Raw genomic sequence first — 12,137 nt, 5'->3', positions numbered from 1 at the left:
GGTGGCTGGATGATAGATATTGGGGAGGGTATGTGCTACGGTGAGCGCTGTGAATTGTGCAAGACTGTTGAATCACAGATCTGTACTTCTGAAACAAATAATGCAACATATTTTAAGAAAAAAGAAAAAGAAGAAGATAACAGGAGAGGAAGAAAAGGGGAGTATGTCAGAGGGGGAGACGAACCATGAGAGATGATGGACTCTGAAAAACAAACTGAGGGTTCTAGAGGGGAGGGGGGTAGGGGGATGGGTTAGCCTGGTGATGGGTATTGAGGAGGGCACGTTCTGCATGGAGCACTGGGTGTTATGAACAAACAATGAATCATGGAACACTGCACCAAAAACTAATGATGTAATATATGGTGATTAACATAACAATAAAAAATTAAAAAAAAAAAAAAAAAAAAGAAAAGTGTATGTTTTTCTCACACAACAGATTCCTACTGCCATTTTGTGTTGTGTTTACCGTACAGCCCTTACATATGTGAAATCACTGCTTACTGAACCCTTCAGGAAGAACTCACTGCATTGGGATTTCTTGAAAAAATGATAGATCTATTATGATTTAAGTCAATAATGATTTAATGAGAAGTTACCATGAGTTTAACATTATATTAGCCCTGTTTGGCAACACTGGCAAAAGAAATGCATCACATATAATACAACTCTTCAAGAAACTGTGAAACAGTGTGATACGAATAGGGGAGCATGTGAAACCAAAGAGAACTTGACACACACTGTGAAACACTGACAGCCCATGAGCTAAAGCCATGTGTGGAGGATTCAGTTACCAAAGAAGGCTTAATGAGTCTTTGGAAGATTAGAGGTGCCCGCACATTAAGAGAGGACACTAAAATAAAAATTCAAAAATAAAAATTTAAATATGATGTTTCTATGACAGGAAATTGGAATGTCATTGTGACAAAGAAGTGTTCATGTTCAGATTCCCCTAGGAAAGGAGAATGTTCCAGCAGTATGCTCAGAGAGTCTTATTCACTCTGCTTATCAATACAGTCCAAGCTAGAAACTTACTGACCTTGATGCTTTCTGCTCAGGCTCTTGCCTTCTTTTAGAAATCTGGAACTGCGCTGGAGAGCCACTTTCCCATTAGAAACGAGGGATACTGAGAACTGGAAAACAGGACACTTTAAACATGACAATGGTGGGGGGATGGGGGGAGCAGATGTGGGAGGAGGGGCAGGTGGACTCCTGCTGGAGATAGGGACAGCAATTCTATCAGAATAGTCTCTGGTCTAGTTCCAAACATGGGAGTCCACTAGGTAATGGGTAGGGACAATTTAAATTGTCCTAATTCATGGCTGAGGAGAAAGAACACAAACCATTTTTAAATACATAAAGACAAAACCCAGACATTAAGTGAAGATTTCTCCAAAGAGAAGATGTCTCAAGTAGATATCAAGAAGCATTATCCTTTCATTATAAGAAACTGTGAGATATTCCTCATGACCACATCACCAGTCCCTAGTCTCCGTAAAGAAGTGTTTATGACCTTAAGGGGCGCCTGGGTGGCTCAGTGGGTTCAGTGGCTGACTTTGGCTCAGGTCATGATCCCAGGTCAAGCCCTGTGATAGGGGTCTCCCTTTCCCTCTGCTCCTCACCCAGCTCATGCGCTCTAATAAATAAGTAAAATCTTAAAAAAAAAAAAAAAAAGGTGTCTATGACCCTAAGAAATTAAAACTTGTATCACATGATGACAGAGCCAAACAGCTCTCACCAGACGAGAATGTTGACAAGCATGAATTTAAGCCACTGAGTCTTTGCTCAGCACCTTCTGGAACAATCTCCCACAGTGCCTAGAAAAGGCAGGCATACACTGTGGCCCCCGGGGCAGCTCTCACCAGGCTCGCCATAGACACTGTCTTGAGAGCATCTTTTGCCACTTTCTCTGATTCTTCAATCAGGCTCCGAATGTTGGAATGGACGTGGGTTGCGCTGGTGGCATTCAGGGACACGTGTCTAACGCCGCCAAGGCCACTGTGTAAGCAGCATATTTACAGACGTTATAGCACAAATTAAATGGAACTTGCTCACTATCCCTGAAAGCTTCCTGGTTTCTCACCCTTAGAAAAGTTCAAGGAGTAACAACATAGGGACTCCGTCATCCTTGAAAGCAGTAGCTACATCGTCACGAGAACTCTCAGAAGCACTGTTTAATTAATACCCGAAGAAGGGGCTACTGCTGTTTCCTATGGTTTTAACCATCCATCAGTTTCCACCAGCTGCCCCCAACATTCTTTCATTTCTTTCAGACCCCCGCGTGTGTCTGGGGTACCACTGCATGTTTGCCTTGGCTGTAATCTCTCCTGCTGCGCACCTGCTAATTTTCAAAAAGCTTCCTTAAGCATATATAAGGATGCTGAATCTTGTTCTTCAAAAGATATATACCCATTTGATGAAATTCACTAAAGGTTTGGGAGGAAGATCAGATAATATTTCAATCATCTGAATTTCAACTTTTACAAGTGGGCAAATCACTTATGAACTTGCTAACTGGTAATGGTGCAATTTCATCCAGCTCACTCTATCTTGAAAATGAAATCTGACAATTGACACATCTTTGCCTGCTGAGTAACTCACTCAATTTTCTCCCCAAGGTTATCGAGTTGAGTGATTCCCAAACCAGGCACCAGCAGTTACTACTTGATTGGCAAAATTTGGCGATTTATAAATAAAAGATAATAATGTTATTTAACTTTGTGTAGCATACCACATTGCTCTTACTATTCGTACTAGGTAATATGGGTTTTGTCTTAGCTATGTATGTAGGCAGAATATTTTTTTTTCTCTTTTGGGAAATAATGAAAGCTGATGAAAAGAGAGAAGCTGAGTATCTAATTCCATTTTCTATTACAGATTCCTATGGCATGTGTAGGTGGTAATGCTCCATGCAACACAATTTATGCAACATTCTATCCTATATCGTTTTTAATTGCTTTCCTTGTGTGAACTAATCTTTTATGGCAGCATTCCTCAAATTGGAAAGATATTTATTTTTCCCCTCCCACGAAACACACACAACACAGAGCAGCACACGGATACCCAGTGAGTCCAGACTTTTTCTACCTGTAAGTTTTTAAGAAATAAATTTACCAATTAACTCCCAATATTGTGTGAATCTCTGATAAGGCCAAAACACTAGTTCCTTCATTTGCTGTACATTAGATAACATGGGGATCTTTAAAAATGTGACAAAGCCCGGGTCACAATCTTTGAGCAAGAGGAGGACAAGGTGACAAAAGCAGTATTTTTGAAGTTCCCCAGTTTATTCCAAAGTGCAGACAAGTTTGAGAACCACTGTCCTCAAGTCATGCTTCTCATTTAGAAGCGCTTTGTCACAAGTTGAGGACATATTTAACAAATGCTAAAAACATATGTTAAGGTAACTATAAGACAATAGTAGACCTTCAAGAAGTAGAAAATAAAGGGGATGGTGTCTTCCAGCTGGGGCAACCACAACCTCCGTCCACGCATAAAGCCAGCCAAATCATAAGCTCCAGAAGGACAAGAGTTGTAAAGAAATCAATGTCTTCATTCTGTCCAACCTAACAAAGCCCCGAGCACTTAGTAGTTACTTAACAAGGCCTTAGTGTCTTGATATCATAATATTTATCTTACTCCTATCCAGGTCAGTGTGCATTTTCCCCATCATACGCGGAAGGATAACTACATTACCAGACATGGGAGGAAATCCTCCTTCCCCCATGGATAAAATAGGAGTCTTCGTTTGTAGACAAAAGAAGAGTGACTCAACACTGTGATCAAAGTAGCCATTCTTACTCTCTTTGCTCCACAGATCACCCACCCTGGGATTCCTGCAAGTTCTGCCCTCACCTGTCCAGAGCACCTGCCAGTCTCTGGAGCTTAGCTGCATGGTCCTCTGCTCTGTAGACAAGGTCAAGTGCTTTTCTTTTGGACATCTGCATGACCAGATCATCTACGTGGTGCCTGATTTTGGCAGTCCATAGAAGCAGCTCATCCCGGTGACGCTCTAACTGCTACGTAGAGAAATTCAGATTGTGAGTATATATGCATCTACTGAACAATGTACCTGTGTGCATGTGTATGAGGTGTGTGAAGATGCTCGGAGCTGTAACTTACTGCCAGAGCATTCTGTGCCGCCGCTGCACGGGCACGGACAGCCTCTAGCAATCTTCTCCCTCTGGCAATTAGCGTCGAGGTCAAGTTTTGTTCTTCTTGAACACGTAGCTTCTTTTCCTGGGACAAAAAAAAAAAATCACCTTTGAGGATGCTTCAAAAAAAAGCGAGCCAGTTTCTGAACGTTAGTGCCTGACACTACATGCTGCCGTTAGAACTTGGGGCTCAACTTAAAAGAAGCTAAAAATGGTATTATTGACATAGGGGAGCTGGGCTCTCAGCCCTGAGAAGGAAGGAGACCATCCTTCTGAAGACTCACGCGGAATTCTTGCAGGTTGGCCCGGGCAGTGCGCACCAGGTGGTCGCTCTCCCGGGCCTTCACCTCGGCTTCCCTCACGAGGTCGCCCGCTGTCTGCAGCTCACTGGTGTGTTCTGAAAGGAGGCTGCTTGCTGCTGCTTTTAAGACCTCCAACTCTCTCTGTGGCTTCTGGTAATTCTTCTGAATTTGTGACAATAAAGCTTCAGCAGCCCTGTTAAATATAGATGGTGTAGATAGTATGTGCTGAACAACGCTCCTATGGTGAACGGACAGCGAAAGACTGCATTTCCCTCTCTCATGTCTTCTTGCCACCGTAAGTGGCACATCGTTACCTCTTAAAGGAAGTAATTTCTCTAAGACAGCTACAGGCCTGGTGTATTTACACTTTATCCTTCACAAGCAATCTTTATTCACAAACGTCCTAACATATTTTAGTAATGGAATTAAATCATTTCTGTGGGTCAGGATGCAGAAAATTGGGACCAGTCTGTGGATGATGACGACTGCCATCTTGCTTTTTAGTGCAGCAAGAAATTGAAGAGAGGCTATTCAGTAATTTGATTCATTTGCTATGAAGTTATAAATGTATTTAGAGGACACAAAGGTTTTTCTGCAGCTAGTTAAAAAATAGATTTTATAAAAACTGAAAATTCAAATGCCAGAAAGATCTAATTTGTACCACTGGAAAGAGCAAGCTTTAGGAAATCAAAAGATGTCATCCTATTCTTTTGCAAATATGCTATCAAATTGCTTATTTAAATCACTTTTGAATTTAAAGTTACACAGAATACAATATTCACACTATAAACCTTCACAGGGGTTGAATATATCCAATTAACTTCCTGCTTCAATTTGTCAGGAAAACTTTGAAAAATTTCATGGAAGATGCCTTGTAAGTCACCCTCAGCTTCCATAGACATCATAACGCTGGCCTAAGACAGAAAACATTTTCCAAAGGTACATACTTAAACTCTGACATCATTGGAACATCACCAGGAATTATTCAAACATTCTTACAATTTCTCATAATTAGGATACAGGCAACAAGAACTAAAAGTACATGGGAAACACACAAGTAAATCCAATATATTTCTTATGTCTGACCATGGATCCCTTCATACCGTTAAACAAAGAATCTGAGAAATTTTATATTTTTTAAAGATTTTATTTGACAGAGAGAGACACAGCGAGAGAGGGAACACAAGCGGGGGGAGTGGGAGAGGGAGAAGCAGGCTTCCCGCGGAGCAGGGAGCCCAATGCGGCGCTCGATCCTAAAACCCTGGGATCATGACCTGAGCCGAAGGCAGATACCTAACTACTAACCCACCCAGGTGCCCCGAATCTGAGAAATTTTAAAACAGAGGTCAACTTTTCATCTATGAAGTGGCTTTATCACCTAACCTGTGATCACAGGCAATGATAGAATCATCAATGACTTGATGAAGATTAAAAACAAAAAACCTTAGCAGCACTTGGGGACCTCAGACCACACGGGGCTTGTTCCCAGGACCCTGAGATCATGACCTGAGCCGAAGACAGACGCTTAACTGACTGAGTCCCTCAAGGACCCCAGGGCACATTTCTTTAATGAAGTAGCTTTGGATAGCTCTGAGGAACCCCAGCGTGGAAAACAGCTGGGAAACACAGCTACGGATGATAAGGTAAAGTGTGCCATCAGGGGTACAGTGTGCAGCAGGGAAACAGCAAGCCAGATTCTGCCCTCCTTTGCCAGCCCGTGGCTGGTGTCTGCAAGTGGTACCACTGTTCCCTAGCTGATAACAGTGGCTCATTGCCTTGACCATTTGTGCAAGCAGGGTGGTTTATGCTGAACACCTGCTTTCCTTCGCAGAGTCTGGAATTTGGTATGTGCTAGGTAGAGGGTGCAATATGGGGCTAGCCCCCAATAAAAACCTTGGATGCTGAACTTCTAATGGCCTTCCCTGGGCAGAAACATTACACGTGCGGTGCTTCATTTTCCTTGCTGGGGGCAGAGTGTGATGTGACCCCCTCATGAGGGCGAGAGAGCTTAGGGAATGCTGCATGGATTCTTCCAGGCTCTGCTGTGTCTTCTTCCCTGTGTATCCAGCTGTGCATCCTTAATACATCACCTAAGAAATCTTGGCCAGGAGTCCTGAAGGTCCCAGGGAAACTCTGAATGTGGGCGTGGTCTTGGGGACACCAATACAAGCATGATAAGCAATTGCAAGGTGTGATAAATATTCTCACCTATAAGGACGCCATACTTCAGGGTAAATGACCAGTTTTCTAAGAGTTATAATAAAAAAGCAGATACATAATTCCTAAAATAATCCGTGAAATTTGAAATGGCATGAATACACAGGGATTATCTATGAAAAATAGGAAAGAGGCCAGAGAACACATTTTAAACCCTTAAATTTTTTTTTTTACAAATAATATAATCAACTTAATATATTTAGTACATTCAGATTTTTAAGGCTTTTCTTTAAAATTTGGACACTATAATAATTCTTTAGGATAAAAAAAGCCATATTATATATTCAAAGAAAAAATTTCCCAAGCTTGTCTGATTAATAAAGGACATGTTAACTTAGGAATTTATAACAAAGCAAACAATGATTAAATTTAAATGTTTTTATTCACATGTATGGTAAATACTGTCCCCTAATAAAAAAACCAATGACATTGTCTTTCAATCTGTCAAACTTACTAAAAAATTGATGTGTTTCTTTTCTATATCATGTGTTGACATGGTATAGGATGCAGGATGTAAAAATCACTTTAATAGACATTAAGTAATTTCATACATATGCAGAATCTTGGATAAATGGTTAAAATTATAGATGAACTCTTAAATTAAAAAAAAATAAAAGGTATCTTTAGTAATGATTTCACTCAAAAGTGAAACAGAGAGATCAGCAATCTTCTGGATAACTTTATTCCAAATAGAAACAAAAGAGCTACAACAGAGAAAGGGTGGTGGAGGGCTTAGCAGGCGAGGCAGGTCGGGGGTGTGTGGAGGAAATAGTGTGGGAGAGGGGCCACCCTGCCTTCTCCCCTTCTTTGCAAATGCTACTTAGAAAATGAACACCTCCAAATCGGGCTATGAGCTCCAAGTGGGCAGGAAGGCTCTGTACCCCTTGGTGTCCCCAACTCCTAGCACAATGCCTGTCACCTGGGGATTCAATCTATTTGATGAACAAATGAATGAACTGACTGTGGAGGGGTAATGGTGGAAGAAGACATCCCCACAAATGATTCCCAGGAATCTCCAGGGGATCTTCATCTTTAATAAACTCTTGCATCTTTAATAAGACTCTGACGCACAGCCAAGGGAAGGAACAATGAAAGGACACACCATACATGGGGGAGTGTCAGGAAACAGTGCGACCAGCCAGGGAGCCTGGGCAAGCTGGAGAGGGATGGAGCTGGAATCAAATACATGACATTTATATGTAATCCTGGAGGCAGCGGGGAGCTAAGGATGGTTGGGAAGCAGAGTATTGCAGTGCTGAGCCTGAAGAATGGTGGGTTCCTGGTAAGACCTGCATGGAGGTGTGAGCCCCTTTCCCTCCACTGCCTACTTCTGCCATGCATTTCAGGAGAAGGGAGGATGCACATGAGCGGTCAGGGGAACATGGTCATAATGCAGCAGAGGTCTCTGACCTGGCCACTAAAACTCTACCCACCCATCTTTTCCAGACTGGGTCTCAAGCGGTTCTTCCTTCTGTGTCAGGTTGGAAAATCATAGGGTTTAGAGTGACACAGATTTAAGTGTGTGGTCTGGTTTCATATTATCCGGGAGGCTTAACATCGGGCAAGGTACTTAGAGTCTCTGGGCCTGTTTCCCCAGCTAGCTCCTCCCCAACCTCACAGAGCAGCTGAGCAGATTATGTGACAAGATGAGAGTAGTGAACCCTGCGCCCTCCCCAGCCCAGAGCAAGTGCTCCAAGATGGCAGCCTTCTTCCTCATTTCCTGGGAACTTGCCCTCCTCTCATTTCCCCTTGGGGCATTTATTATTAGTTCTGGGCCCTCACCAATGTTCTAGTGACTATTTTACTAGTTCTCTCTCCAAATGCCATCTGACACTTGTTTTTCACCTAACAAATCAACAACAGTGTCAGAAATCATATTCAATGATGAAGAAAGACGTAAGCTCAACTTTGCAGTGTGTTGCCGGTGGAAGTGTAATGGAATTGTTTTAAATCTTTAGAAAATAATTTGCAAACACAAGTCAATAGTCTTCAAAATGCAAATTCCATGATTTCACTTCTTATTATCTACCCTAATAAGATGATAGTGTAAAATAGAGGAGAATATTTTTGTCTAAGATGTCCATCACATTATTTAAAATAGCAAAATATATTAATATAGGTTAAATATCATACTTCAGGGAATGGCGCTATGATGGCATATTGTGTAACTGTTTAAACTCTACTGAAGATATTTATCAGAACCCGGAAGAAAGACAGCTTGTGCTACATTACATCAAGTAATAACTGTGAAAATACTAAGAAAAAAAGCCTGAAAGGAAATACAAGCTCCTCATGAGCATGTCTCACAATTCTCTGATCTGTCACTCCACATGGTGGTTTTCCACGAGAGTTTGAAAAACTGAGCTAAATCATTTCGGCATAATGTCCATCTGTCTTGGAGTTTACAACCCAGGGAATAGCCACTAAACTGTATTTTCTTCCATGAGAATTTATGGCATTATACTTGATCTTCAATAAATATAGTACTGTGAGGTTTTTTTGTTTGTGCTAGGTGGAAATATTGTTCCGGAGTCACGGGGAAAAAACCAAGCCTATGGCACAAAGAGAGATATTGGCACTGACTATACTTTTCTCTGTTGAGAGTGGCTGGCACCCATTGTTTCATTTCTTTGACAACGGTGCCCCTCTCTTTATGACATTCTGCCCCCCCATGAGAGTGTTCTTTCCTTCCCCTCCTTGCACACTTCTCCCTCCCCTCAGCATTCAAGCTCCTACCTCTAATTGATTGTGTCATGAATGGTATTTAGAAACTTACTTGAGTTCTAGTATAGCATTTTGGTGCAACTGCATGAAATGCCTTTTCTGTATGATTTCCAGCAAAGATGTAATATTCTTTTGCACATTCTGAAGAGTAGAACTGGGTAGCTGGAAGTCTTCATCCAAGGTCTGATTTAGAGTTGCTGCTTTTTCAATAATTTCTATGGAGACAAGTCATCAATCATTTAACAGGTCTCTCAAAAGTGGACAGCACTAAAATGAAAAAACTTAGAAACTCCTTCACTGAGGCCGGCTTCATTCACCCAAATTGGGTTGAACCTCAGGCCAGGCCATATATCCCAATGTGCTCTGGTCGTCCCTTACCAAAATACTCATGGACTTGAGGTTACTGGTAGATTTAATGTTGGTCTGCCCCAGTGTCCGTAAACTCATAAGGGCTGGGGTTGCCATGTTTACCTCAGCATTTCCTGCACCTGGCACAAACATCTGCACATAGAAGCACTTGCTAAATATTTACTGCATGAATGAACCACCAATACTCAATACTACTCTTTTTAATAAACACATTATTTGTTCTAATAATTTCCTTACCTCTGGCTCTATAAAGTCTGATTTGTATTGGATTTTGTACCTTTTATATCCTTAAACTAATCCAATAAGAAATGCAAGGATATGTTTCTGGTAGCCAGAAAACTGAAAATGGCACTCTAACAGCCAGATCAGGTGAGACATCACAGTACTCTAATATTGTGGGTATCCGTTGGGACCACACTGAAGCCCCAAATCCTGTCAGCATCTATTCTGGGCAAAGGGGTGGGTGTTGAGAGTTTAGCTCAGCTACACTCCATGGTGTCGCTGCCTTGGCATCCATTTGTTTGGCCAAGCAGCCTGCCATGACCTTAAACAGACAGTAGTCCCTCATGCAAGCCTGTGCCCTAGACAGCCCCGGCAGGGTCACGAGCAAATGTCAGTTCTTGTTATGACCTCCCCAATGGCACTTGTGACCAACAGCCTCCCCTGCCCCCCAGGGCCTTCTACTTATTGGCCTCTTCAGTAAGACCTCTGTGGGGCTTACCCAATCCCGTTTTGGTTTGACTGACCAACCTAGACTTAGCCTGGGACCCCAAAAGACTCCACCAAAGAACCTTGCTAAAGGCATGTGCCCAGGTCCTATCTCTCTCTTTCATTGCCTGCCCCCTGCCTTGACCTCTCCTGTATGGCCCCTCAAGACATGGCGGGTACTTCCTCCTGGACCTGTAATAAACTTCTGATTTCATTTTCTCTTGTGGTCTGTTGTGGGAGTTTGGCTCACCATCCAGCACCCTGTACTCCACTTAATAAGTGTTAATTTGACAAATTCATAACAGATGGGGAGGCACCATGTCTACTTGATCCTTAGGAACTAAATATAAGGCATTAGAAAGAAAATAAAAAAGAAAGCATCCTTTTTTTTTTTTTTTTTTTTAAGGCAAAACTCTCAGTGAAAGACTATGATCCAGACAGTTCAGGATCCCCAACTGTGGAATATTCCAGGCCTTTGGCTCTGGGAAGCTTAGTGCATGCAAGTCACACACATCTATTCATATGTTTAATATAGTGAATGGAGCATTTCCTACCAAATAAGCACAAGCTAGACACTGACCCCAAACCAGACACTGAGCACACTACCTTGAATATTTATCTGCAGCCTCTCAGTAAATGTCATGAGGTCTTGACTCTTGTTGAGGATTCTTTCAGTCGCCCTGGTTACATTTTGGCTACTCGTTAACACTCTGGTGAGCTGACAGAAAATAAAGGTCCCAAGTTAGTTTGACTTGGACTAATATGCAAGCTTTGGTGTTCCAGTCTCTTTTAAGCAACAAAATATGTCCCAGAGTCTGGAGTAAAGCTGTACACTGCCTCATGTAAGCCAAGGTGAATATTTCAGGGTGGAAACTAAGAGGCTAATGAAATAATTTAGTACTCACTCTATGTGAGAAAAGATGGTATATTTTTTTTAAAGAGCCTAATTGGCTATCAAACCACAAACTCACACAATGTCCATTGTGAAGACCTTATATTCATCTTAGGACCCAAGGAGACAGAATATGGCAATACAATCTTGCTAATTTGTATTGACCATGAGAATTCAGTTGAGGAGTTAAGAACACAGAGTCAGGGGGCACCTGGGTGGCTCAGTCATTAAGCGCCTGCCTTCGGCTCAGGTCGTGATCCCGGGGTCCTGGAATGGAGCCCTGCATCGGGCTCCCTGCTCAGCAGGAAGCCTGTTTTTCCCTCTCCCACTCCCCCTGCTTGTGTTCCTGCTCTTGCTATCTCTCTCTGTCAAATAAATAAATAAAATCTTAAAAAAAGAACACAGAGTCAGGAAAACTGGGCCTGATTCATCCAGGCTGGAGACCCAGCAGCGCCCAAGCCTCATTGATAACATGGAGTAATGTCAACCCTCCTGAGGCTTTATGAGGCTAACATGCCATGAATTGTGTAAGGCCAGCAGCCCAAGGGTAGAGACTTAGCTGTCCTCTGCTGTTATTTTCATTAGGAATGTTATAATTTGTAAAAGGAAAGGTTGTTTGTAATTTTCGGGAGCATAAAGTAACTAGTCTGGTTCTAAAAGTGTTTTCTAGTCAAAATCCAAAGAGAATCTTCTTTAATGGATAGAGAGAATTATTTTAATCAGCTTATCATTTCCTACCAAATGTTCTCTCACTGAGGTACTTTAAAGCCACAT

At 42.0% G+C, this 12,137-nt stretch overlaps 1 protein-coding gene across 1 annotated transcript in view; it reads right to left on the bottom strand.

The window, feature by feature from the left end:
• The window catches only part of LAMA1 (laminin subunit alpha 1), a 170,026-nt gene that overhangs the window by 47,417 nt on the left and 110,472 nt on the right, over nucleotides 1-12,137 (bottom strand). The window contains exons 35-41 of the mRNA XM_027577194.2: nucleotides 11,078-11,189; nucleotides 9,447-9,609; nucleotides 4,436-4,646; nucleotides 4,120-4,236; nucleotides 3,853-4,016; nucleotides 1,860-1,995; nucleotides 1,037-1,130 (exon numbers count right to left, since the gene is read on the bottom strand). Coding sequence (XP_027432995.2) covers nucleotides 1,037-1,130; nucleotides 1,860-1,995; nucleotides 3,853-4,016; nucleotides 4,120-4,236; nucleotides 4,436-4,646; nucleotides 9,447-9,609; nucleotides 11,078-11,189 — 997 coding nt within the window. The remainder of the gene's footprint in view (nucleotides 1-1,036; nucleotides 1,131-1,859; nucleotides 1,996-3,852; nucleotides 4,017-4,119; nucleotides 4,237-4,435; nucleotides 4,647-9,446; nucleotides 9,610-11,077; nucleotides 11,190-12,137) is intronic.

Source organism: Zalophus californianus, chromosome 14 (genome assembly GCF_009762305.2).
Source record: "Zalophus californianus isolate mZalCal1 chromosome 14, mZalCal1.pri.v2, whole genome shotgun sequence".
In the NCBI taxonomy this organism is placed as follows: Eukaryota; Metazoa; Chordata; class Mammalia; order Carnivora; family Otariidae; genus Zalophus; species Zalophus californianus.
The sequence above is the reverse complement of the archived record's forward strand: the minus strand, read 5'-3'. Positions and strand labels throughout refer to the sequence as shown.